We start from the raw sequence: 26,741 nt of genomic DNA on the forward strand, positions 1-26,741 counted from the left end.
AGTGCAAGACTCCATCTCAAAAAAAAAAAACAAAAATGTTTTTTGAACAGATATAGTTTCATATATATGCATGCATATTTGTAGATAAATTATTAGAGGTGACATTATTAAGCCAAAGGGCGTATCTATTTGTAATATTCATAGCTAGTATTGATTTTAAATATATTTAAATATATATATATATTTAAATTGAAACAGAGTCTCACTTTGTCACCCAGGTTAGAGTGCAGTGGCACAGACTCACTGCAACCTCCACCTCCCGGGTTCAAGTGATTCTCCTTCCTCAGCCTCCCGAGCAGCTGGGACTACAGGCACACGCCACCATGTCCAGCTAATTTTTGTAATTTTAGTACAGATGGGGCTTCGCCATGTTGGCCAGACTGGTCTTAAACTCCCGACCTCAAGTGATCTGCCCACCTCAGCCTTCCGAAGTGCTGGGATTATAGGTGTGACCCACTGCGCCTGACCTTTTAATATGGTTTTTAAAACAGAAAAAGATAGTAGGCTATAATTAGCTGAACATTAAATAAGGTATAGATTTTACAGAAACTGTCTTTAATGGAATTTCCAATCAATAAAACAAGCAAAAAAATAAACAATACCAAAAAAAAAGAAGTATTTAAAATAGAATAGTCCAACCACTTAGGAAAAACATACAAGATACATTGGTATAAAGACAATACACATATACATTCCAGAAGGACTAAAGGTTTAAATATTAAAGATGAAATCATGTAAGCACTAGAAAAAAAGAAAAGACCATTCAATAATATTGGGGTACCTCTAGCAAATGTCTTCCCAGGCATGACAAAAGTAGAGATCTAAATACAAACACTCATTACCATTAAAAAACAAAACAAAAAAGAATACTAACAAATTTGAAAGCTCAACATTATCCTGGGCAAAAATATATCTAACAACACATCTGAGAAAAAAAGTGGTAAAATGTGGTGAATGTTCATAATGTTCAGTTTAACACTCCCTTTCATCTAGGCGGGGCAGCATTTGGGGTCTATATTCTCAAAGGAGGAGCCAGACGAAAAGCAGGTAAGTAAATAATGTTTGGGGAACATATCATTCTGGATAAACCGGACAAGTCCTCCGGCCATCAGGCTCTTTCTCACTTTCCTCAGACGGCCAGGAGAAGTCAAATACACCATGTCACTCATTCAGCTTTTAGAGTATAGTCACCCCTGTTGTTCTGCGCCTCCCACAGAGCTCTCCATATTCTTCCACTTCCCAAACCTTTCCACTATGTCCTCTGAATCCACTTGGCTCCACAGCCAGCAAATGTGCCTAATCGGTAACCCCTCCTCCAAGCTTTCCTGACACCTTCTTGAAGCTGGTTTTCTTCTGCTGATATTACTTTCCTTTCTGCCCTTTGAAATTAAGGTTTTCTTTAAAAATAACCTGGCGAAAAGATGGGGTTCTAACATTTGTGCTTACAGGTTTGATATTATTCCTTTAAAAAAGCCAGCTCTTTTGAAGTTCATGCTATGTGGGAGGCCACACTCACTAATTCCTCTCACCTAATGAGCTCCTACCTATTTGCTCTGCTTCATTCAGCCACAGCTTCAGCATTCAGTCTACCCTAAGCCCCACCTTCATCCTGTAACCTCAATATCCACGAGAATAAACCATCTATTGCCCTCATATCTCAGCTTCTTGACGTCCCCCTTCCACTCCACATCAAGTATCATTCTCATGACTGTATTTCAAATTTTGGTATCACTCATATCTGCTAGTTTCAGAATCACTTCTTTAAGGTTTATATGTTTATACTGCCAGACCACAACTTCTTCTCTTTTGTTTACTCCTACTGCAAAAGTTTTTAAACTTTATTAAGTAGCAACCTTACCAAGATCTCCAAGATTTTTTTTTTTTTTTTGAGACAGAGTCTTGCTCTGTTGCCCAGACTGGAGTGCACTGGCATGATCTCGACTCAATGAAACCTCTGCCTCCCGGGTTTAAGCGATTCTTCTGCCTCAGTCCCGTGTGGCTGGGATTACAGGCAGGTGCCACCACACCCAGCTAATTTTTGTATTTTCAGTAGAAATGGGGTTTCACCATGTTGGTCAGGCTGGTCTTGAACTCCTGACCTCAGGTGATCCACTCACCTTGGCATCCCAAAGTGTTGGGGTTACAGGCGTGAGCTACCGCATCCAGCCGACATCTCCAAGGTTAATCCCCCACTTTATCAGTCCTCCTTTTTCTTATTTTTATTCTTTTGAGACAGTCTTGAAATCACTCAAGCTGGAGAGCAGTGGCATGATCATGAATCACTGCAGCCTTGAACCCCTGGGCTCAAGCAATCCTCTCACCTCAGCCTTCCAAGTAGTTGGGACTACAGGCATGTATCACCATGCCCAGCTAATTATTTTCTTTCTTTATTTATTTTTGTAGAGATGGTGTCTAAGTTGCCCAGGCTGGTCTCAAACTCCTGGGCTCAAGTGATCCTTCTGCCTCAGCCTCCCAAAATGCTAGGATTACAGGCAGGAGATACTAAGCCTAGCCTATTTTTAAAACATTTTGTAGAGACGGGGTCTCCCTAATATACCCAGACTGGTCTCAAACTCCTGGCTTCAAGCAATCCTCCCACCTTGGCCTCCAAAGTGCTGGGATTACAGGTGTGAGCCAATGCACTTGGCCTTCCTCTTTCTTTATGACACATTTTATCCAACTTAAATCCATGGTCTATCACTTTGTTCTTCCCTCTCTTTTTCTCCGAGATCACCTTCTTTTTATTCATTCATTAAATATTTGGGGGTTTTTTTCTTTTTTTTTTTTTTGACATGGAATCTTCACTTTGTCACCTAGGCTGGAGTGCAATGGTGCAATCTCGGCTCACTGCAACCTCCACCTCCCAGGTTCAAGCAATTCTCCTGCCTTAGTCTCCCAAGTAGCTGGGATTACAGGAGCCCACTACCCCATCTGGCTAATTTTTTGTATTTTTAGTAGAGACAGAGCTTCACTATGTTGGCCAGGCTGGTCTTGAACTCCTGACCTCATGACCTGCTCACCTGGGCCTCCTAAAGTGCTGGGATTACAGGCATGAGCCACTGCACCCGGCCCATTCATTAAATATTTATAGAGCATCAACTATATGCCAGGCACTGCTCTAAGCATTCCAATGACATTGGTAAACAGAACATTCCTGGCCCATGGGACCTACATTCTCAAAGGAGGAGCTAGACACAAAGCAGGTGAATAAATAAACGAGGTAACTTCAGGGAATGATAAATGCTCTGTGAATGAAACATAAATGGCATCAAATGATAGAGAGTAACGAGAGGATAAAAGGGATAAGGGCTCCTCTGAGGGATAATATATGAGTCCAAACTGCACAGGCCAGGCGCGGTGGTTCACGCCTGTAATCCTAGCACTTTAGGAAGCTGAGGTGGGCGGATCACCTGATGTCAGGAGTTCAAGACCAGCCTGGCCAACATGGTGAAACCCCGTCTCTACTAAAAATATAAAAATTAGCTGGGTCTGGTGGCACATGCCTGTAATCCCAGCTACCTGGCAGGCTGAGACAGGAGAATCACTGGAACTCGGGAGGCAGAGGTTGCAGTGAGCTGAGATAGCGCCACGGCACTCCAGTCTAGGCTACAGAGCAAAACTTTGTCTCAAAAAAAAAAAAAAAAAAAAGACTGCATAAAGGTCCTGAAGTGGGAGCTTGGTATTTTCCAAGAACAAAATTAACCCAGTATGGCTGTAGAACAGTAAACGAGGAGGAAAAAGTGGTATTAGATGGGATCTAAGAGGTAGCCAGGTCATGGACAAGGAATTTGGAAGAATAAGAAGCCGATAAAGGCAGAGGAGGAGTATGCTCTGATTAAGGATTTAAATTAACCTTTCAGGCTGGGCACGGTGGCTCACGCCTCTCTCAAAAAAAAAAAAAAATTACTCTTTTAGCAATATTATCGATCTTATTTTGTATTTGTTTAGTGAAACTCCAGTCAGGGATAATTCCAGCTATCTTTTTTTGTTGTTGCTTTTAACACTTACAAGAAAAGTGATGCAATGGGCAAACTGATTCTACTATAATTTAGGATCAGCATCCTTGGATGGCCTCAGCACCACCAGGAAACTCTTTCTATAGTCTCCATTATTGCCAGTCCTCAGTCTCCTCAAATTGCCTGCCCCATTCCTCACTCACTACTCTAAGAAAATAACTTGGTTTTCTATTTCACAGAAAACAGCAGGCATCAGAAAGGACTCCCTTAGCTTCCCTACCTAACCCAGGCCCATTTGCTGCTATTAGAGAAAAATGGCTGTTCCTCTATCTAAGGCTAATATTTCCTCATGCTATGCTTTGGATCCTATTCCTCCTGGTTTCTCAGGAAGCTTACTTGATTCTCAAGTATCTCTTGAATATTTAATTTCATCCTCTTAACTGGAGTCTTCCAATTATCTTTTAAACATGTTTAAGTCTTTACTTAAAAAAATAATAATAAGACGACTCTCCTTCCACTCCCATATATAGAGCTGTACCTCAAAGGGTTATCTGGTCCACAAACTGACATAAGATATATCACAAACTGACATGAGATTAAGTATGGAAACGGAGAGTGAGGACTGAGAAACATTTATAGAAATTTGACAGAATAAACTTATTCTGTTAAATACAATGATAAACTATTGAAACATATATATATATATATGTATATTCCTTTTCTTTTCTTTTCTTTTTGAGATGGAGTTTTGCTCTTGTTGCCCAGGCTGGAGTGCAATGGCTCACTGCAATCTCCGCCTCCCAAGTTTAAGTGATTCTTCTGCCTCCGCCTCCCCAGTAGCTGCGATTACAGGCATGCGCCACCATGCCCAGCTAATTTTGTAGCGCATGCCCAGCTAATTTTGTATTTTTAGTAGATTTTAGTAGAGACGGGGTTTCTCCATGTTGGTCAGGCTGGTCTCAAACTCCCAACCTCAGGTGATCCACCCGCCCCAGCCTCCCAAAGTGCTGGGATTACAGGTGTAAGCCACTGTGCCCAGCCTAAACTTATTACTATTATTATTATTTTCTGAGACAGAATCTTGCTCTGTCACCCAGGCTGGAGGGCAGTGGCGTGATCTCAGCTCACTGCAAGCTCCGTCTCCCGGGTTCACGCCATTCTCCTGCCTCAGTCTCCCGAGCAGCTGGGACTACAGGCGTTCGCCACCATGTCTGGCTAATTTTTTGTATTTTTAGTAGAGACGGGGTTTCACCGTGTTAGCCAGGACGGTCTCAATCTCCTCACCTCGTGATCCGCCCGCCTCGGCTTCCCAAAGTGCTGGGATTACAGGCGTGAGCCACCGTGTCCAGCCCTAAACTTATATTTTTATGTCATTTAAAATTTTAACTTTCTTTTTTTTTTTTTTTTTTTGAGAAAGGGGCTCACTCTATTGCCCAGGCTGGAGTGCAGTGGTGCTATCACAGCTCACTGCAGCCTTAACCTTCTGGGCACAAGCAATCCTCCCACCTCAGCCTCCTGAGTAGGTGGGACTACAGGCACATGCCACCATACCTGGATAATTTTTTGTAGAGCTGGGGTTTCACCATGATGCCCAGGCTGGTCTCAAACTCCTGAGCTCAAGCGATCCTCCTGCCTCAGCCTCCCAAAGTGCTGTGATTACAAGTGTGAGCCACCATGCCTGGCACTTAAATTTTCATTTTCTAATAATTTATTGTATTTATAAAACTATGAATTGAATTCATGATGAATTGGAAATTTGAAAAATCAAAGGTCTTCACCATAGATGGTTTGAGAAGCACTACTCTTGCTAATGTCCTCACTCTCTCCTCCAGAAATACTTCCTGAAGGTATACCTTGTTTTTTTTTACTACTACATATCCTGTTTAGTCCTCAACCCACTCCAATCTGAATTATGCTCCCATGATATGACAAGTTACCTCATTTGCTGAACCCCTAATCCATATGCTGAAGTCATAACCACCAGTACTATAAGATGTGACTGTATTTGGTAATTAAGATTAAATTAGGTCACTAGGGTGGGTCCTAATGCAGTATGACCTGTATCCCTGTAAGAGAAAATTTGGACATGGAGACGGAGACTCAAGACACATGCACATGCAGAGGGACAAACATATGAGGACACAGCAAGGCGGCAGCCATCTGCAAGCCAAGGAGAGCGGCCTCAGAAGAAACTAGACCTGCCAGTAACTAATCGTGGACTTTTAGTCTCCAGCACTCAAATAAATCTTAATTGTTTAAGCCACCCAGTCTGTGTTATTTTGTTATGGCAGCCCTAGCAAACTAAAACACCACGTCACTAAAGTCAACAAGATTATTTTTTAGTTCTCATCTTGGTCAATATCTCTTTCTTAACAGTATATGGCATTTTGACCATTCCCTCCCCTTCTTGAAACATTCTCTTACTGTGGCTCCCAAAACACTGAAAACCTTACTGGTTTTCTTCCTTTTCACCTATTTCTTCTCTGTCCCCTTTGCAGGTTTACCCCTTCCTACTAGCTATTAAATAATAAACTTGGTTGCAGGCCATCTTATTATTTTGATCTATGTAACATCCCTTAGGTGACCTATTTCATATGCCCAGCTCACGCATACATACCCAGCTCCCTACTTGACATCTCCACTTGGAAAACTACAGCCAGATTTACGATCCTTCCCACCCAAATTCTATTCTCTCTTAACACTCCCTTTCTTAATGTAAGGTATTATCATCCATTTATTTTTCTTTTTCTTTTCTTTTCTTTTTTTTTGAGACGGAGTCTCGCTCTGTTGCCTGGGCTAGAGTGCAGTGGCCGGATCTCAGCTCACTGCAAGCTCCGCCTCCCGGGTTTACGCCATTCTCCTGCCTCAGCCTCCGGAGTAGCTGGGACTACAGGCGCCTGCCACCTCGCCCGGCTAGTTTTTTTGTATTTTTAGTAGAGACGGGATTTCACCGTGTTAGCCAGGATGGTCTCGATCTCCTGACCTCGTGATCCGCCCGTCTCGGCCTCCCAAAGTGCTGGGATTACAAGCTTGAGCCACCGCACCCGGCCAATCATCCATTTATTTTTCTAAGCCAAAAACCTAAGAGTTGTCCCCTTCTATCATCACGCACCATATGTAATCTATTACTAAGTCCTTGTCAATTTTACCACTCTCATCCCTCTTAATCCATTCATTTTCTTCACTGCTATTGCCCAAGTCCAAATTAGCCTCACAAACTACTGTGTTTCCCATCACACCCGTTCTCATATCTATCCTCGCTCCTCTCGAACCCATTCTCATCCACTGCAGCCATCTTTCTGAAATACAAATCTAATGTTATTACCCTGTCTGAAACACTTCTACACCTTTCTGCTGCTCTTAGGATAAAATTAATAAACAGAGTCAGGCCCCTATGCAGAGTCAGTCCCCTATGGACTTTTCCAGTCACATGTCACAATCCTGTTTTCAGTGCTCCAAGCATTTTCATTTTTTTTTGTGGCATCAAAATCTGCCAAAGCAGCCATGCATAGGGACACTCACTAATCCCATTCCCATTAACTCTGTACTTCTTCAGATAGCTTTATTACCAGTTTGTTAGGAAGGGCTTTTCTGATCTTCTTGATGCAGTTAAAAAAAAAAAAAAGAAAAAATCCCACTATTATATAACTCCACAGTACCACGTAACTCTCCTCTCTTCATTCACACCATATATAGCTGTAATTCTACAGCTACCTGGGTGATTATTTGATCTCCCTTACTAGGTAAGGTCCACAAAAGGGCAAGAACTTACCCAATGCAGAGCAAAGAGCCTGAAACAGTGGATGATCAATAAAAATGTGTTGAATAGGAAGAATGACTATAGCCCTCTTATAAATCAATTCTTTTTCTTTTCTTTTTTTTTTTTTTTTGAGATGGAGTTTCGCTCTTTTTGCTCAGGCTGGAGTGCAATGGTGCAATCTCAGCTCACTGCAACCTCTGCTTCCCAGATTCAAGCAATTCTCTTGCCTCAGCCTCTCGAGTAGCTGAGATTAGAGACATGTGCCACCACGCCCAGCTAATTTTGTATTTTTAGTAGGGTTTCTCCATGTTGGTCAGGTTGGTCTCTAACTCCTGACCTCAGGTGATCCGCCCCTCTTGGCCTCCCAAAGTGCTGGGATTACAGGCGTAAGCCACTGTGCCGGGTATCAATTTTTAAAAGACAAAGACAGGCCGGGTGCAGTGGCTCACACCTATTATAATCCCAGCACTTCGGGAGGCTGAGGTGGGTAGATAACAAGGTCAGGAGTTTGAGACCAGCCTGACCAACATGGTGAAACCCTGTCTCTACTAAAAATACAAAAATCAGACAGGCATGGCGGTGTGCACCTGTAACCCTAGCTACTCTGGAGGCTGAGGCAGAAGAATTGCTTGAACCCGGGAGGCGGAGGCTGTAGTGAGCCAAGATCGCACCACTGCACTCCAGTCTGGGTGACAAGACTCTGTCTCAAAGAAAAAAAAAAAAAGACAAAATTAAAAGAGGTAAAATGGCAATTAAAAAATAACTAATAGGCCAGGAGTGGTGGCTCACACCTGTAATCCCAGCACTTTGGGAGGCCAAGGCAGGTAGATCACGAGGTCAGGAGTTCAAGACCAGTATGGCCAAGATGGTGAAACCCCATCTCTACTAAAAATACAAAAACTAGCTGGGCATGGTGGCAGGTGCCTGTAATCCCAGCTACTCGGGAGGCTGCAGCAGGAGAATCACTCAGACCCAGGGGGTGGAAGTTGCAGTGAGCCAAGATTGCGCCACTGCACTCTGGCCTGGGTGACAGAGTGAGTCTCAAAAACAAATAAACAAACACCAAAACAAACCAATAAACAAATGCAGTGATCAAACAAATGCAAATCTAAAATAAGACAGTGTTTCCATAACCATTGAACAGACAAAAATAATAATACCGAGGCTTTACAAACATAGGCATTTTCATAGGAAACTGATAGGGAGAATATAAATTGTTACTACTGGTTGGGCGCGGTGGCTCACGCCTGTAATCCCAGCACTTTGGGAGGCTAAGACAGGCGGATCACTTGAGATCAGGAGTTTGAGACCAGCCGAGCCAACATGGAAACCCTGTCTCTACCAAAAATACAAAAAATTAGCCGGGTATGGTGGCAGGCACCTGTAATCATAGCTACTTGGGAGGCTGAGGCAGGAGAACTGCTTGAACTTGGGATGCAGAGGTTACAGTGAGCTCAGATCATGCCACTGTATTCCAGCCTGGGCAACAGAGTGAAACCCCATCTCAAAAAAATAAAAAATAAAATAATAAATTGGTACTACCTTTCTAGACAGCAATATCTATGAAAAGCCTTAACATTTTTTAAGTTTTCTAAAACTTACTTTTAGGAAATCATTATGTATACACAAAGATCTAGCTATAAGGATAATTACTACAGTGCTGTCTATAATGGCAAATTAAAAAGGAAACAAAGCTGATATCCAAAAATGGGAGGTTAAATAAAGTATATGATACACCTTTTTTGTTTGTTCGTTTGTTTTGAGACAGGGTCTAGCTCTGTTGCCCAGGCTGGAGTGCAGTGGCAGGATCACCCGGGCTTAGGCAATCCTCACGCATCAGTCTCTCAGAGTATTGAGATTATAGGTGTGAGCCACTGCAGTCAGCAAATAAGTCTATTTTAATGTAGCTATTAAAATTATTCTGTAGAAAACTTAATAACAAGTAAAATTGTACATGGTATATTAAGTGAAAAAAGTAGGTTTTAGTATGATCCCATTTTTTGCTTAAACAACAAGAATCAAAATATGCATAGATAAACCTATTCCGGTTTCCCATAGGAAAAAAGACTGGGAAACAAAATATAGCAAAATACTGTTATTAACAACAATGTTTTTATTTGTTTTCTAAATATTCTATGTTGATCATATTTTACTCTCATAACATGAAAAAAATGTATAAAAAGAAAAAAGAGTAGTCTGAATGATAGGATTTGGAGGGAAAATAGATGTATTTCAGCTGCAGTATTACCAATCAAGTAGATCTCAAACTAGACTGCTGCTTACCAGAATTATCTTTTAACTTTTAAATGTGAGGACTCCATCCTTAAATTCATTTTGGGATAACATTATAACATTATTTTAATTTGAGACTTTCATTTACTGGGATACTTTTATAATTTCTAAGAAGAAAGATTTGATAGACTTCAGTATTTTTAAACTACACAGTAAAAGAAGAGATGAGACAATAAAATATTTGATTAATCACCTGGTTTCATGCTGGCATTAATAGGTCTGGCAGCTGCTGCAGCCATCTGCTCTCGTCGAGCATCTTGGTAACTCATTTTACTAATGAATTCAATTGCTGCTTCTATACTTCTGTTGTTAGTTTTCTGAAGAGCTTGTATAACCATATCCTGATATGAAGTTTAAAAAAAAAGAAACAAAATTTCAATCTTATAATAATGCAAGGGAAAGAACACTATGAGTTCCACTAGAGAAATCCATAATTATGAAGAACAGGGCCCCAAACCATGATATTAATGTTCTGTTTGTAGCTACTAAAAACCACACAAAATCTCAACTTAAACAGGCCAGACACAGTGGCTCAAGCCACTTTGGGAGGCCGACTTGGGCAGATCACTTAAGACCAGAAGTTCGAGACCAGCCTGGCCAACGTGGTGAAACGCAGTCTCTTAGCCGGGTGTGCTGGCACATGCTTGTAATTCCAGCTACTCAGGAGGCTGAGCCATGAGAATTGTTTGAGTTGTTTGAACCCGGGAGGTGGAGGTTGCAGTGAGCTGAGATGACCACTGTATTCCAGCCTGGGCAACAGAGCGAGATGCTGTCAAGAAAGAAAGAAAGAAAGAGAGAAAAAGAAAGACAGAAAGACGGAAGGAAGGAAGGAAGGAAGGAAGGAAGGAAGGAAGGAAGGAAGGAAGGAAGGAAGGAGAAAGAAAAGGAAGGAAGGAAGAGAGAGAGAGAGAAAGAGAAAGAAAAGAAAGGAAGAAAGGAAGAAAAGGAAGAAGAGAAAGAAAAGAAAGAAAGAAAGAAAGAAAACAAAACCCTCTAATCTTCCAAATGTTTCTTTAGCATTTTCATCTTTAAGTAACATATTTCTATTTCATCCTAGGATTAACGTCTTTCTTAAAAGTGTTTTTAAATTTTTATTTTTTCAATACACCATTGTTGGCTTGAATTAGGATTAACAACTTCTTTGGGTACAATCATAGCAACATGATTCTGATTATTTCTAATTCTTTTTTTTTTTTCTGAGATGGAGTTTCACTCTTGTTGCCCAAGCGGGAGTGCAATGGTGTGATCTTGGCTCACTACAACCTCCACCTCCTGGGCTCAAGCGATTCTCCTGTCTCAGCCCCCCGAGTAGCTGGGATTACAGGCGCACGCCACCGTGCCCAGTTTATTTTTTGTATTTTTAGTAGAGACAGTGTTTCACCATGTTGGCCAGGATGGTCTCAAACTCACCCCGTTGGCCAGGCCAGGCTGGTCTGACCTCAGGTGATCTGCCCACCTCAGCCTCCCAAAGTGCTGGGATTACAGGCGTGAGCCACCGCTCCCAGCCTTCTAATTCTTATATAAACAATCAGAGACTATCAGATTGTTAAAAAGGTAGAATAAAAATATCAGAAACAACTCTTTTGGGCTTAGTGTGGTGGCTCACACCTGTAATCCCAGCACTTTGGGAGGCCGAGGTGGATAGATCACCTGGGGTCACGAGCTCCAGACCAGCCTGACCAACATGGTAAAACCCCGTCTCTACTAAAAATAGAAAATTGTCTGGGTGGTACATGTCTATAATCACAGCTATTTGGGAGGGTGAGGCAGGAGAACCCGGGAGGTGGAGGTTGCAGTGAGTACAAATCATGCCACTGCACTCCAGCCTGGGCAACAAGAGTAAAACTCCATCTCAAAAACAAAAACAAACAAACAAACAAAAAAACCAAAACACAACTTTTTATATGAGTATTTTATTAAGCACACTGCCATTGTGTATAGTAGTTCTGGCTCTTTTCCTCTTAGAGATTACGTTTTCAGAGAACTAAATTACAGGAATGCAAATATAAGACAAAAGAAGATACTTAGACTATATATGATTATGTGATGAAGACTTCAGGAGGCCATATAGTAAGATGAAAAAAACAGAGGATTTGGAATCAGACAGATGTGGGTTTGAGTTCTAGCAGCTCTGTAAAGTAGAATGACACCTGGCAAGTTATTTCACATTTCAGAGGCTCAGTTTCTTTGCCTGTAATAGGCTCACAGGGTTGATGTGCGGTTTAAATAAGAAAACACGTAAAGTACCAAGCACAGTGCCTGGAGCTAAAATGTTGGCTGCTCTCTTCTACTCCTTGTACTTTATGTTTCATGTAAACATAAATCACCCAGTATCATGCAGAAAGTATGCTGACATGCATTTTTCAAGAGGGAAGCAACTACTTACTTGTCCTAGAGGATTCAGCATTTCAAATGAGATTTTTAAACGAGAAATGGCTTAGTAAGACTAACGGGTGAACAGGCTACTGACAGATGATCCTCCTATGTGAAATGATAAGAGAAGAATGTGAAACCAACCAAAGAAAGGATGTGGTAAGAACTTATTGACTACACAAGGTCATTTCTCCTCTTCTTGGAAAAAGTTACTGATTTTGTTGGAAGCAGCAAGGGTTGCCATAAAAATTTTGCCATGCCTGCCTGATCTAGGTACTGGCCTTCCTCGACCCCGTTTCCTAGGCAACAGATGTGACACCTGTGCTAGATCATGTTGCCACCAAGAAGTAAAATTCAAGACATTCAAAAGAGTCCCAGGCTCTGAAATCTTTAAGACGTTGAGCTAATCGTAATTATATAAACTGAATCACTATCTTGCTAAAAGCATTGTTATTTAGATTTTTGTTAAAACCAAATATGTGCAAATGTAAAATAATAGAAATCACCCAAGTTAAAATTCATCAGGGAATGTTCAATTTTAAAATTGGTTAAGTCAAGTGAACTCTATATGTATTTATGCTATTATTACACAGCAGTAACACCTCTGTTGGTAAGAAAATTATCACCCACTACCCTTTTCCAATATTGTGGGAATCATTTTTCTTTTTCCTTTTTTTTTTCAGACGGAGCCTTGCTCTCGCCCAGGGTTGGAGTGCAGTGGCATGATCTCAGCTCACTGTAATCTCCGCCTCCCGGGTTCAAGCTCCTGCTTCAGCCTCCAGAGAAGCTGCCATTTACAGGAGCCCACCACCATGCCTGGCTAATTTATATATTTTTAGCTAATATATAAAAGGTTTTGCCTTGTTGGCCAGGTTGGTCTCAAACTCCTGACCTCAAGTGATCTACCCACCTTGGCCTCCTGAAGTGCTGGGAGTACAGGTGTGAGCCACCGCGCCTGGCCCATATTCTTGTTAAATGCACTAGAATTTCAGCCTTGTGATTTTGGTGATTACTATGCTAACCTTTATATTTTAATATTTATTGCTATGTTTTAAAATATTTTTTACATCTATAAAAACATCAAGCATTCATTAAGTGGAGGTGTTAGTGCCAGTGTGAAAAAAAGCATGCTCAAATCAGTAACTCTGGAATGGGAGTCTTTTTTTTTTTTCCACTAAGGACGGGGTCTTGCTCTGTTGCCCAGGCTGTAGTACAGTGGTGTAACCAACCATAACTCATTGCAGTCCCAATCTCCTGGGTTTGAGTGATCCTCCCACCTCAGCCTCCTAAGTAGTTGGGGACTACAAGTACATGCCAACACATCTGATTGATTTTTAATTTTTAATTTTTTTGTAGAGACAGAGTCTCACTAGGTTGCCCAGGCTGGACTTGAACTCCTGGCCTCAGGCAATCCTCCTGGCTTTGGCATCCCAGAGCACCAGAATTACAAGTGTGAACCATCACACCCAGCCAGAAGTTTTTTTTTGTTTTGTTTTGTTTTTTTAAAGGCAGAGTCTTGCTGCGTCGCCCAGGCTGGTGTGATCTCAGCTCACTGCAACCTCTGCCTCCCAGGTTCAAGTGATGATTCTCCTACCTCAGTCACCCAAGTAGCTGGGACCACAGGAATGCACCACCAGGCCCAGCTAATTTTTTTTTGTATTTTTTGTAGACTTGGAGTTTCACCATGTTGACCAGGCTGGTCTCGAATGCCTGGCCTCAAGTGATCCACACACCTTGGCCTCCCAAAGTGCTAGGATACAGGCGTGAGGCACCACGCCTGGCCGGAAGTCTTATGTGATAGGAAAATATGACCACATAATTATGCTTTTGTTTTTCATGCTTATAAGCAAAAATATACCCCAGTGATTGTATTATGTGCTCCAAGAATGCATCAATCCTATTTAACATTTATTCCTGTGAGAAAATCAATGTTGAAATATTTGAGCTTTTAATTGTACAGGGTCACCAGAAACATATTCTCAAAAAAAAGGCACTATCTTGAACTTGGCCTAGCTAATAAAAGGAGTAGGTTAGGGTTTCTGAAATGATAAAAAGAATGAAGTGAAAACTAGATAATAATTTTGAAATACCAAGTTAGGATCCTGAACAAGATAAACTCTACAATATAATGGGATGCTACCAGAATGAGTGATTCAAGGAAGTAGAAGTAGACTGCCAGATTCTTTATATCACCATTGGTATAAATAACAACATACTTCCGCAGTGTCTGGGAAGTGAGGAACACTTCTGCCCAGCTGCTTCACAGTGTGGGAAGTGAGGAGTCCTCTACCCGGCTGCCCCACTGTCTGGGAAGTGAGGAGCACCTCTGCCCAGCCGATGTGCAACCCTCCAAGTGTGAAGGGACAGCCTTGTGTGTGATCTTTCTGCCCTCCCCACGTTTGCATTTTTGACATTAAAGTGTACTTTTTAATTAACAAATAAAATAAAATAAATAAAAAATACCATACTTCATTATTTGGACAAATGAACTATGATAAATGTCTAAATACTTTCAGTAAAGCAATCTTGTGACAATTTGAAATGTGTAATTACAATAAAGCTATCATTTGTGTAGTAGTATTTCAATGAAAAAAAAGCACAAACATATCTTTGTAATACAAACCAGTTATTGTTATTATTACCAATAATGAATAGAGCAATGACCAATGCCTTAGATTTCTTAACACTGTCTTTATTAGAAAGAACTTTTAATTACCTTAAAGGTATAGCCCATGTCTGGTATGATTCACTATCCTGACTGATGGGTGGGGTGCACACACAGTAAGAGCTCCATAAATAAGTATTACTGGGTGACTTATCTGACATAACACATTATCACTCGGGGCTTTTATAGCTATGTGATTTCATAACTTCTCTTTGCTTAGCAATATGTAAAAGGAAAGAATAAGATCAATAATTATTCTTTGCCTTTTGGCTAAGGGATTAGGAAGAAAGTGCTTGGGACAATCTCCACTCAAGCCATTTCTTTAATCCTCCAAATACTAACCAGAAAAACATTATCCCAGGTCCTTCCCTCCTCCTCCTCTCTCTCTATTTCCTGGTCCAAATCCAGTATTTTTAGAACACTTAAGTATAAAAATGATAGAAAATAATATCAATCAAAAAAGTAAATAGAATGTGCCAGAAATTTTTTTTTTTCGGCTGGGTGTGGAGGCTGACGCCTGTAATCCCAGCACTTTGAAAGGCCGAGGCGAGCGGATCACGAGGTCAGGAGTTCGAGACCAGCCTGGCTAATACGGTGAAACCCCATCTCTACTAAAAATACAAAAATTAGCCGGGCGTGGTGGCGGGCACCTGTAGTCCCAGCTACCCGGGAGGCTGAGGCAGGAAAATCGCTTGAACCCGGGAGGCAGAGGTTGCAGCGAGCCAAGATCACGCCACTACATTCCAGCCTGAGCAAGGCTCTGTCTCAAAAAAAATAAAAAATAAAAAATAAAAACTTTTTTCCTTCTAGTTTAGTTGTAAATCTCCCTTTTCAAAGCCTTTACTATAATGCATACTTAGGTTCTCATTTTTCAAATTAAATAGAGATATTTATGGAAATTCAGTCACCAAAAAAACACAAAAAAACAAATAGTGAAGGAATTTTAAGGGATGTTACCTTTATACAGTGAAGCTAAATATAATTTTCAGCTTCTTCTTTACACTTTTAAATTGTTAACAGAGAATAGGTAATAATTTTGCAATCAGAAAAGAATTACTGTAATTTTGAAAAATATAATTAATTCTTTTTTTGAGATGGAGTTTCCCTCTTGTTGCCCAGGCTGGAGTGCAATGGCACGATCTCAGCTCACTGCAACCTTTGCCTCCTGGGTTCAAGAGATTATCCTGCCTCAGCTTCCCAAGTAGCTAGGATTACAGACATGCACAACCATACCCAGCTAATTTTGTATTTTTAGTAGAGACACAGTTTTACCATGTTGGTCAGGCTGGTCTCGAACTCCTGACCTCAGGTGATCCACCCACCTCAGCCTCCCAAAGGGCTGGGATTACAGGCGTGAGCCACCGCGCCCAGCCTAACTTTTGATTATTCACATTTAGTTACATTTTACATTGCCAACATGTATCTGAAATGACTCCTGACACCTAAAATATTCATGCTTACAAGGTATGTTATCATAAGAAGCAAATTTTATTAATAATCTAAATGAAAGGGTTAAATATATGGGTTATGAAAAAATTTCAAAATGAATTCCGAAGAGAAATATTAAAAGACTTGGCATAGTTAGCTGGACGTGAAATTTTGTTAGTTTTTTTGAATTTAAGATTTGGGCCTGAGAATACAACTGCTTACACAAACTCATAACTATAATTCTTTCTCCCTACTATAAAGTTAAATCTCATATCCTTGGAACTATCATTTCCCCAACAGCCACTTAGTTCACCAAGCTTGTATTTCACACAAATAGACGTCCTTCCCCTACCCTCACCTGTGGCTTTCTTCAACTGCACTTCCATTCTGACTTCATGACCTGGCCTTTTAAATTCCAGAAACTCCAGAATTTAGTGATACATATCACAGAAGAAACTAAAGAAATAACAATTATTTTGTTATAGTAATTAATGGAATTATAAACATAACACTCTTTGCTGATAGAATACATAAATGTGTATACGCAGTTAAATTCTCCTAAAGGAAACATTTTGGCACGTTATCACCCAAAAAGTGTTATGTAGCATAAGGTAAGGAGAATTCTTTCTTTTGTCTTTAAACATTCTTACCTCATCAAATCCAGCAGCTTGCAAGTCTTGAAGCATCTGTGGATTAACCTCTGAAGTACTACGAGATGAATTTGCTTCATTTGCAAACGGAAGCAGAGAGTTTCGAATTTCCTGCAAGGCCTTATGATGCGTCCCAAATTTGGGTGGATTTCTGACTTGTCGAGGATCTTCAGTTGACATTTTACTCATGTTATGTTCAGCCTTAGCAGCATCAGATGGTTTAGATAAATTCCTAAGGGATTCCCGAATTTCTTGTAACATTTGCCGGCTACTGCCAGTATAGTTACTGGCAGGAAAGGTCTTAGGCCTCATTTGTCTATATCCTTCTGGCTTTTCACTCCTCTTCATGAAAACATCTATATCTGTAGCCAACACGAAGGACTTCTTTATTTGATAGATCCAGAGCTTTCTTCTGAGCAAAACTGAAAATGATCCTTCAAGGAAGTCCCCAGAACTGTTAAAATTCTTTACAATATAAATAATTAACTCTATAAAAGAAAGAAAGAAAGGAAAGCTATAAAGTGGTTAATAAAGCAGTACCATGTATTAGAGGAAAAGTCCATTGATACAGGGGTTAAGAGATTCAGGTTATAGTTCTGACTCCATTAAGGATTACTCCGGGTTCAGGACAAGCTACTTAATCTCTCCATGCCTACTTCCTAGCCTATAACCTAGATTTATCTCAAGTTGTAGCTATGACGATTAAAAAAAAAAAAAAAAGTTCTTTAGTAAGCACATAAAGCATATATACAAATACTAGGGATTATTAAGTGAACAATAAAAGAGGTAACCTCTCATTAACAACTTTACCTAGTGGATCAAATTTTAAATTTTACAAATCAGACTTCAATATTTCTTTAGAAGGGTATTGCTGCTTTAATTTTTTTTTTTTTTTTGAGATGGAGTCTCACTCTGTTACCCAGAGTGCAGTGCAGTGGAGTGATCTTGGCTCACTGCAAATTCTGCCTCAGCCTCCCCAATAGCTGGGATTACAGGCACCCGTCACTACGCCCAGCTAACTTGTTTTTTATTTTTAGTAGAGATGGGGTTTCGCCATGTTGGCCAGGCTGGTCTTGAATTCCTGACCTCACGATCTGCCCGCCTTGGACTCCCAAAGTGCTGGGATTACAGGAGTGAGCCACTGCACGCCCATCCTTTTCTTTTTTTTTGAAACAGACTCTTGCCCTATCATCTAGGCTGGAGTGCAGGAGTGCAGTGGTACGACCTTGGCTCACTGCAACCTCTGCCTCTCAGGTTCAAGTGATTCTCATGCCTCAGCATCCCAAGTAGCTGTGATTACAGGCGTCTGCCACCATGCCCAGCTAATTTTTGTATTGTTTAATAGAGATGGGGATTTCACTGTGTTGGCTGGCCTGGTCTCAAACTCCTAGCCTCAAGTGATTCGCCTGCCTTGGCCTCCCAAAATGCTGGGATTACAGGCTTGAGCCACTGCACTCCTCTGCTTTAAAAGGATTTTTAAAGCACAATTCCAGAAGGTCCCTTTATGCTTTAAGAACAGATGCCTGAGTTTATTTTCCAAGCTATGAACTGGGACTCTGATATAGTTTGGATCTGTGTCCCCACCAAATCTCATGTTGAACTTTAGTCCCCACTGCTGAAGGTGGGGTCTGGCAGGAGGTGGTTGGATCTTGTGGATGAATCTCATGAACGGCTTAGCTGGATTTACAGTACTCCTGTGAGTATGAGAAAAGCACAGCACTTGTAATGGAAAGCAACAACAAAAAATGAGATTGACGTACTTGTTCAGGGGCCAGGCATGGTGGCCCAGGTCTATAATCACAGTACTTGGGAGGCCAAGGAGGTAGGACTGCTTGAGTGCAGGTGTTTGAGACCAGTCTGGGCAACATAGGGAGACCCTATCTATATTTAAAAAAAAAAAAAAATTACTTGTTCTGCTAATTACTAGCAATGTGGACTTGGGCATTTAATTCTCTGAAACTGACTCCTGAGACATAAAGTGGTTATCAACATCTACCTTATAAATTGAACTAGGATTAAGAGGAACAATGCCGCACAAGTAAAGGAATATACACACAAGTATGTGAAGAGGTAGGCTGTTCTTTGCAACATCATTTATAACAGCAAAAGTTGACACCAGTCTAGATGTTCATCAGTGGAGGACTGTTTAAGTAATTCATAGTACGTTTATATAATATACATCTAAGTCAAAAAGAATGATGTAGCTCTTTTTTTCACTCTTATTCCCCAGGCTGGAGTGCGATGGCGCCATCTTGGCTCACTGCAACCTCCGCCTCCCAGGTTCAAGCGATTCTCCTGCCTCAGCCTCCTGAATAGCTGGGATTACAGGCATGCGCCACCACGCCTGGCTAATTTTGTACTTTAAGTAGACACGGGATTTATCCATGTTGGTCATGCTGGTCTCAGACTCCCGACCTCAGGTGATCCGCCCACTTCAGCCTCCCAAAGTGCTGGGATTACAGGTGTGAGTCACTGTGGTCGGCAGAATAATGTAGTTCTATATAATACACAGACATAAACAGATACCCAAATGTATCCTAAGCAAAAAAAGAAAATTCACCATACTGTATATAAAACTAACCTATTTTCTGCTCTAAAATTAGATTACAATGTATTGCTGTGTAAATACGCTAAAAAACACTTTAAATGGGTAAACTGAGGGTTGTTGTTTTTTTTTGAGACAGGGTCTCATTCTGTTGCCCAGGCTGGAGTACTGTGGTGTGATCACAGCTCACTGCAGCTTCAACCTCTTGTGCTCATGTGATCCTCCTGCCTAAGCCTCCCAAGTAGCCGGGAATGCAGGCACATGCCACCCTGCCCAGCTAATTTGTTAATTTTTTGTAAAACAAAGTCTCCCTATGTTGCTCAGGCTGGTCTTGAACTCCTGAGTTCAAGTGTTCAGGTAAGCCTCCTGCCTCAGCCTCCCAAAGTGGTGGAATTACAGGCATGAGCCACCCCACCTAGCCTGAGGGAACTTTATAGTATATAAACTATATGTTAATAGAGCTGTTAAAAATATACCCATTTTTAATTTTTAAAAATTTATATTTATAGAAATTATATACAGCCTCAGTTTACCTTTACACACACACACACACACATATTTGCAGCAGGTCTGAGACAGGACAAAGCCCTGCAGCAGCCACTAGAGGTAGTTTCCTGATGACTTCACCTCATAAATCAGTACTCTCATGGCACAATTGCTAAATTAGCTATGAATCAATAAAACTCTATGACAAGCAGCTCATATTTCTCCACTTTGAAAAAAAAAAAGATGAACCTTTTCATTGTCTGAAAATTACACATATGCTATCTATAACATAATAATACATGAATAATGTAATTATTTTGTAAATGAAATTAGGATGAACATACCATGTGCTTTTTATGAAGGAAGCTGGTCCCTAAAGCATTTTCTTTTCTAAGCTTTCCCAAAATATTAATTTAATGGCTTACTAACGAGTTTTTCTAAGCTTAACATTTAGCTCACAAGTCTAAAGTTTGCAGAATTCGCCTCTGGCCCTTTCTAAAAATGCAGATACTTTCTATATTAGGTCTTCTGAAACCTACCATTTCTCAAGAATTAACACTGCTGCGGAATCTCACATGTCAGTTCTTTTAGTATATGGGTTGCAATTCATTTATAGAATGTAGGTATTCTTTTAATATCTCATTTATTTTGAGTCTCAACTGTAAGTTAATCATCACTTTATTATTATTGTTATTTTACCATTTCCAAGATCATTCTGAGAGAGAGAGAGAGAGAGAAGAAACATAGTTTTGCTTCTTCTGTCAAAATACTTGCTTCCATTTCCCTATAATGGGACCTGGTCACCAGTAGGTAGTGCAAAAATATTTGAACTTACAAATGCAGGTAACTTGCCTCTTCTTTCTGCTGTTAAAAAAATATAGTATGCATCTTTTTTGAAAAATTCCAGTGTTTATATAAATATATACAGTAGAAAAAAGAAGTCCCTCATAATTCACCTTCCTCAAGAGTGAGAATCACTGTAGTGTGCTGAATAATGGCCTCTTAAAAGATTCCTGAGCCGGGCATGGTGGCTCACGTCTGTAATCCCAGCACTTTGGGAGGCCGAGGTGGGCGGATCACCTGAGGTCAGGAGTTCGAGACCAGCCTGACCAACATGGAGAAATCCTGTCTCTACTAAAAATACAAAATTAGCCAGGTATGGTGGCACATGCCTGTAATCTCAGCTACTCGGGAGGCTGAGGCAGGAGAATCGCTTGAACCTGGGAGGCGGAGGTTGTGGTGAGCCGAGATCGCGCCATTGCACTCCAGCCTGGGCAATAAGAGCGAAACTCCATCTCAAAAAAAAAAAAAAAAAAAAAAAAAAAAAAAGATATTCCTGGCTTACATCTGTAATCCCAACACTTTGGGAGGCCAAAGTGGGAGGATCACTTGAGTTCAAGAGTTCAAGACCAGCCTGGGTGGGCAACATGGCAAAATCCCATCTCCACAAATACTACAAAAAATGAGCCAAGTGTGGCAGTGTGCATGGCTGTAGTCCCAGCTGCTCAGGAGACTGAGGTGGGAGGATCACTTGAGCCCAGGAGGTGGAGGCTGCAGTAAGCCATGACTGTACCATGGCACTTCAGCCTAGGAGACAGAGTGAGACCCTGTCTTTAAAAAAAAAAAAAAAAAAAAAGATATTCCCCCTCCTAATCTTCTCTGGAACTTGTAAATGTTATCTTATTTGGAAAAAGGGATGTTGCAGATGTGATTAAGGATTGTGAGATTAAGCGATTGTCATGGATTAACAGGGTAAGTCCCACATGCAATTACAAGTGTCCTTTTGAGAGAGAGGAGGAGGTCTGATTCACACAGAAAAAGGGAGGCAATGTGATGATGAAGTCAGAAGCCAAGGATGTAAGTAGCCAACAGAAGCTGGAAGTGGCAAGGGACAGCTTCTCTCCTAGAGCCTCTGGAGGAGAACTGGCCTTACTAATGCCTTGATTTTAGACTTCTGGCCTCCAGAACTCTAAGAGGATAAATTTATGTTGTTTTAAGCCATCAGGTTTACAGTGATTTGTTACATAAGACACAGGAAACTAATAATAATCACTATTAATACTGAATATTCTAACATATACTACTATTAACCAAAATGGGATCATAATACACAAAATTGGACATCTCATTTTTTTTTTTTTTTGAAGACAGAATCTCGCTGTCACCCAGGCTAGAGTGCAGTGGGGCAATCTTGGCTCACTGCAACCTCTGCCTCCCTGGTTCAAGCAATTCTCCTGCCTCAGCCTCCTGGGTAGCTGGGATCACAGGCACACACCACCATGCCCGGCTAATTTTTGTATTTTTAGTAGAGATGGAGTTTCATCATGTAGGTCAGGCTGGTCTCGAACTCCTGACCTCATGATCCACCCGCCTCGGCCTCCCAAAGTGCTGGGATTACAGGTGTGACCCACTGCGCCTGGCCGGACATCTCATTCTTTTACATAATCACGGGGAATTATGAGAAGACAATGGGGGCTTGGGGGTTTACGCCTGTAATCCCAATACTTTGGGAGGCCCAGGTGGAAGGATCACTTGAGGTAAGGAGTTCAAGACAAGAACTCCCCCCATAATATTTCATGAGATTCACATTCCATGCAGTATACATTAGAAAACGCTGGACCAGAAAGATTCATTCTCTAGTCCTATACTCTGATGTCACTCCTAACATTGACTGCACAAAGGTCAGAGAAAGGACTGAGTTCTGGTATATGTGTGACAATGTGTTTTAGGTTTAAATAACTGAAAACTTACTTTAAGCATATTTCTATCATCTACATGTTGAAAATACCTGTGGATAAAATAAATAATGTCTGGAATTTATTTCAAAATAATTTGGTTGTGTGCTGAAGGGGTTGGGGATATAAATGAGACAAAAGTTGTCATTTGTTGAAAACTGTTGTAGCTCAGTAATGGGTATATGAGGGTTCACTGTACTAGTCTCTTTCTTCTTCTTATTTATTTTGTAGAGACAGGGGCTCACCATGTTGCCGAGGCTGGTCTTGAACTCCTGGCATCAAGCAATCCTACTGCCTTGACCTTTCTCTCTACTTTTTTGTATTCTTGAAGTTTTCCAAAATAGAGAGTTAAAAAAGAAAAAAAAAGGAAAGGAAATGACTGGATCCCAGAACGGTTCTGCTACAAATTCTTATTTAAATATATGCAATAAAAACACACAGGATTTATTTTGAAGAAACTATTATTTCCATCAAACAATATCACTTCATTTATCAGGGGAAATAAAAGAAGCATTATATTTGAATATTCATTTCAAGTTTAATTGTACGAGACCAGCCTGGTCAATATGGTGAAACCCCGTTTCTATTAAAAATACAAAAATTAGCCGGGCATGGTGGCAGGCACCTGTAGTCCCAGCTACTAGGAAGGCTGAGGCAGGAGAATTGCTTGAACCACGGAGGCAGAGGATGCAGTGAGCCGAGACTGCACCACTGCACTCCAGCCTGGGCGACAGAGAGAGACACAGTCTCAAAAAAAAAAAAAATTTCAATTGTAAGATAACCTATATCTTCTGATTTCAAAAACACTGAAATGGAGGAATTGTGTATATCTTTAGCCAATTGCTTTTGGTAAATATATTGTGGCAGAGACTATATTCACATACAGTACTCATCTCCATTTCCCAGATTCTGCCAAAGCTGGATGGACAGACGTAACATATCTCAATTCTGGACTGAGGCAGTTAAAAGTCACTTTGCTTCAGTTTTCCTGCTTTAATGACAATGTAGGTTACACTTTGAGATGGTGGCTTGACAATATGGAAGGAAGGTGGGTCCCTAAGCCACTGGATAGAGAGCCCTACTGACTCCCACTGAACTCTGAGCAAGAGAAACATTTCTGTTGTATTAAGTCATTGATATTTGGGGATTTGTTACCATAAAACTGTCTAATAATATTGTGAAAATAGACAAAGATTGCCCAAATGGAAACAAGCAGAGGCTATTTAATCAGATCTTACTATACAGGTAGGGAGTCAGCCACTGTCAACTTTGCTTGGCAAAGATTCAAAGGCAAGCAGGGGAGTGGGAAATTTTTACGCTAAAAAAGGGGGGAAGACTTCAGGTATGCTCTGATTGTAGGTTGCTGACATGGGAAACTGGAGATGGGCGAACTGGTGTAAACCAAAAATAAAATTCTAAGTCCCTCAACCTTCTGAATGAACCCCTCCTCTCAGCCAAGAGCATTTGAAAGTTAACCTGAAAAACTAGTTCCAGCCATGATGGAAAGTGGAGTTTGGCCATGCCTCATTATTCCCCCTTCCTTTTGGAATTCAGGCAAAGCTGACTAGCATTAACATTAAAACAAATCTTAAGACTGACAAAACAGACTCTCTGTAGCAATAAGATACCCAATCCCAGCCTGACTCTAGCATAGTATCACATGATAGATGGCAGGCCCTGAAAGAAATCCAAGTATTTGACCCTAAATTATGTTTCTTTTGCCATATCTTCAAACAGTACTGCAAAGCTGTCTCTTGTGGGGAAAATCTACATTCTGAAGATAATTCCCTTCCTTTCTCAGGCCTTTTGCCTGATCCCGGAGAGAATCAACCCTGATAAGAAACATTTACAATGTATTATCTCTGAAGCCTGCCACCGGGAGGCTTCCTTTACATAATGGGAACCTTGGTCTCCACAACCCCTTACCTTAACTCAGACATTCCTTCCTATTGATTCTATCTACATAATGGGAACACTGGGCTCCACAACCCCTTATCCTTTTTTTTTGTTTGTTTGTTTTTTCAGATGGAGTCTCACTCTGTTGCCCAGGCTGGAATGCAGTGGCTTGAGCTTGGCTCACCACAATCTCCACCTCCCAGGTTCAAGTGAGTCTCCTGCCTCAGCCTCCTGAGTAGCTGGGGTCATAGGTGCACGCTACCATGCCTAGCTAATTTTTGTATCTTTAGTAGAGATGGGTTTCACTATGTTAGTCAGGCTGGTCTTGAACTCCTGACCTCGTGATCCACGTGCCTTGGCCTCCCAAAGTGTTGGGATTACAGGCATGAGCCACTGTGCCTGGCCACAACTGCTTATCTTAACCTAGATACTCCCTTCTATTGATTCTAGGTCTTTAGACAGTAACAACTCTTTCAACCAACTGCCAATCAGAAAATCTGTGAATCTACCTATGACCTGGAAGCCATCTGCTTCAAGTTGTCTTCCTTTCTGGACCTAACCAATGTACATCTTACATATACTGAATGATGTCTTACGTCTCCCTAAAATGTATAAAACCAAGATGTAGTCTGATCACCTTGGGCACATGTTCTCAGGAGCTCCTGAGGGCTGTGTCATGGGGCAATGGCCACTCATATTTGGCTTAGAATAGATCTCTTAAAATATTTTACAGAGTTTGACTCTTCGTCGACACTGGAAGCAGGGTATATGTGGTTGGTTGGGAAGCATATATGGCTTTCTCTGAGTTGTCCCAAATTGGAAGTAGGCACAAAAATTAGGGAAGCTGGTAATTACTGACCAAGTCCTGACTGTTTGGGCCTACTGCTACATAGGTCATGGGTCAGAGTTCTAGTTTCGTACATGATCTGGCCATTGTCCATCTGTTTATTCAGTGTTTCATTATCCTAATACAGCAAACTGGTACCTGGAAGTGAGGTGCTGCTACAATTAAAAACCTATGCAGTCCTACCTTAGTGATACTGCCTTAGTGGTCAGGCTGAGGGCTGAGAGGAAACAGATACCAGAGGCCGGAAAGATGGAGGATCATGTTTCATAGTGGCAAAATATCTGGTAAAGCTGTTGCCTATAATAACTTTTCATACAACTATAAGGTCAGTAAGCATACAAAGAGGCTACTGACCTTGTAGTCTTATAAAAGAGTTTGGTAAAGAGGATTTTGGAACTGAGTATTAGCTGCTATTAGATATTTGGCAAGTGCTATAAGTAAATGATGAGTTCATGAAGGAAGTAGCAGATTTGAAAGCAAAAATAGAAGAGAATAGAAAAAGTTCAGAAATGTAAAGCCTTGAAGGACTGGAAAAGGAGTTTGCACCTAGACCCCTACAGGCAGGATTAAAAGACTGAGCACAGATGCCTACTGAAACCCATTAGCTAACTAGTGCTTCTGCGGTTAAGACCATATTAAAGATGTAGCCTTCCTGTCAAACCTAATAGCCTCAAATAACCAAATGAGAGGCAGAATAGACGCTCTTAAATCTTTGGATGAGTTTACCAATATATGCGAACTTCGGTTGTGGTTACTGATACACAGAATTGATGGAAACCAAACAGATCGGAAGAGGCTTACTAACTTAAAGAAACTGTTTTGTTAAAAAAATATATTTTTTGGCCAGGCGCGGTGGCTCAAGCCTGTAATCCCAGCACTTTGGGAGGCCGAGACGGGCGGATCACGAGGTCAGGAGATCGAGACTATCCTGGCTAACACGGTGAAACCCCGTCTCTACTAAAAATACAAATAACTAGCCGGGCGAGGTGGCGGACGCCTGTAGTCCCAGCTACTCTGGAGGCTGAGGCAGGAGAATGGCGGGAACCTGGGAGGCGGAGCTTGCAGTGAGATGAGATCCGGCCACTGCACTCCAGCCTGGGCAACAGAG

The 26,741-nt window shown here is 41.1% G+C and overlaps 1 protein-coding gene across 3 annotated transcripts in view; it reads right to left on the minus strand.

Annotated features, from left to right (window-relative positions):
• Positions 1 to 26,741, minus strand: part of LATS1 (large tumor suppressor kinase 1) — a 58,007-nt gene that overhangs the window by 24,253 nt on the left and 7,013 nt on the right. For all 3 annotated transcript variants that reach the window (XR_002725583.2, XM_023188431.1, XM_023188432.2), the window contains exons 2-3: positions 17,125 to 17,612; positions 10,202 to 10,349 (exon numbers count right to left, since the gene is read on the minus strand). Coding sequence is in view for 2 of the 3 variants with exons in the window: in XM_023188431.1 (XP_023044199.1) it covers positions 10,202 to 10,349; positions 17,125 to 17,472 (496 nt within the window). In the remaining variant the exon portion in view is untranslated. The remainder of the gene's footprint in view (positions 1 to 10,201; positions 10,350 to 17,124; positions 17,613 to 26,741) is intronic.

This window comes from Piliocolobus tephrosceles, chromosome 5 (genome assembly GCF_002776525.5).
Source record: "Piliocolobus tephrosceles isolate RC106 chromosome 5, ASM277652v3, whole genome shotgun sequence".
Classification (NCBI taxonomy): Eukaryota; Metazoa; Chordata; class Mammalia; order Primates; family Cercopithecidae; genus Piliocolobus; species Piliocolobus tephrosceles.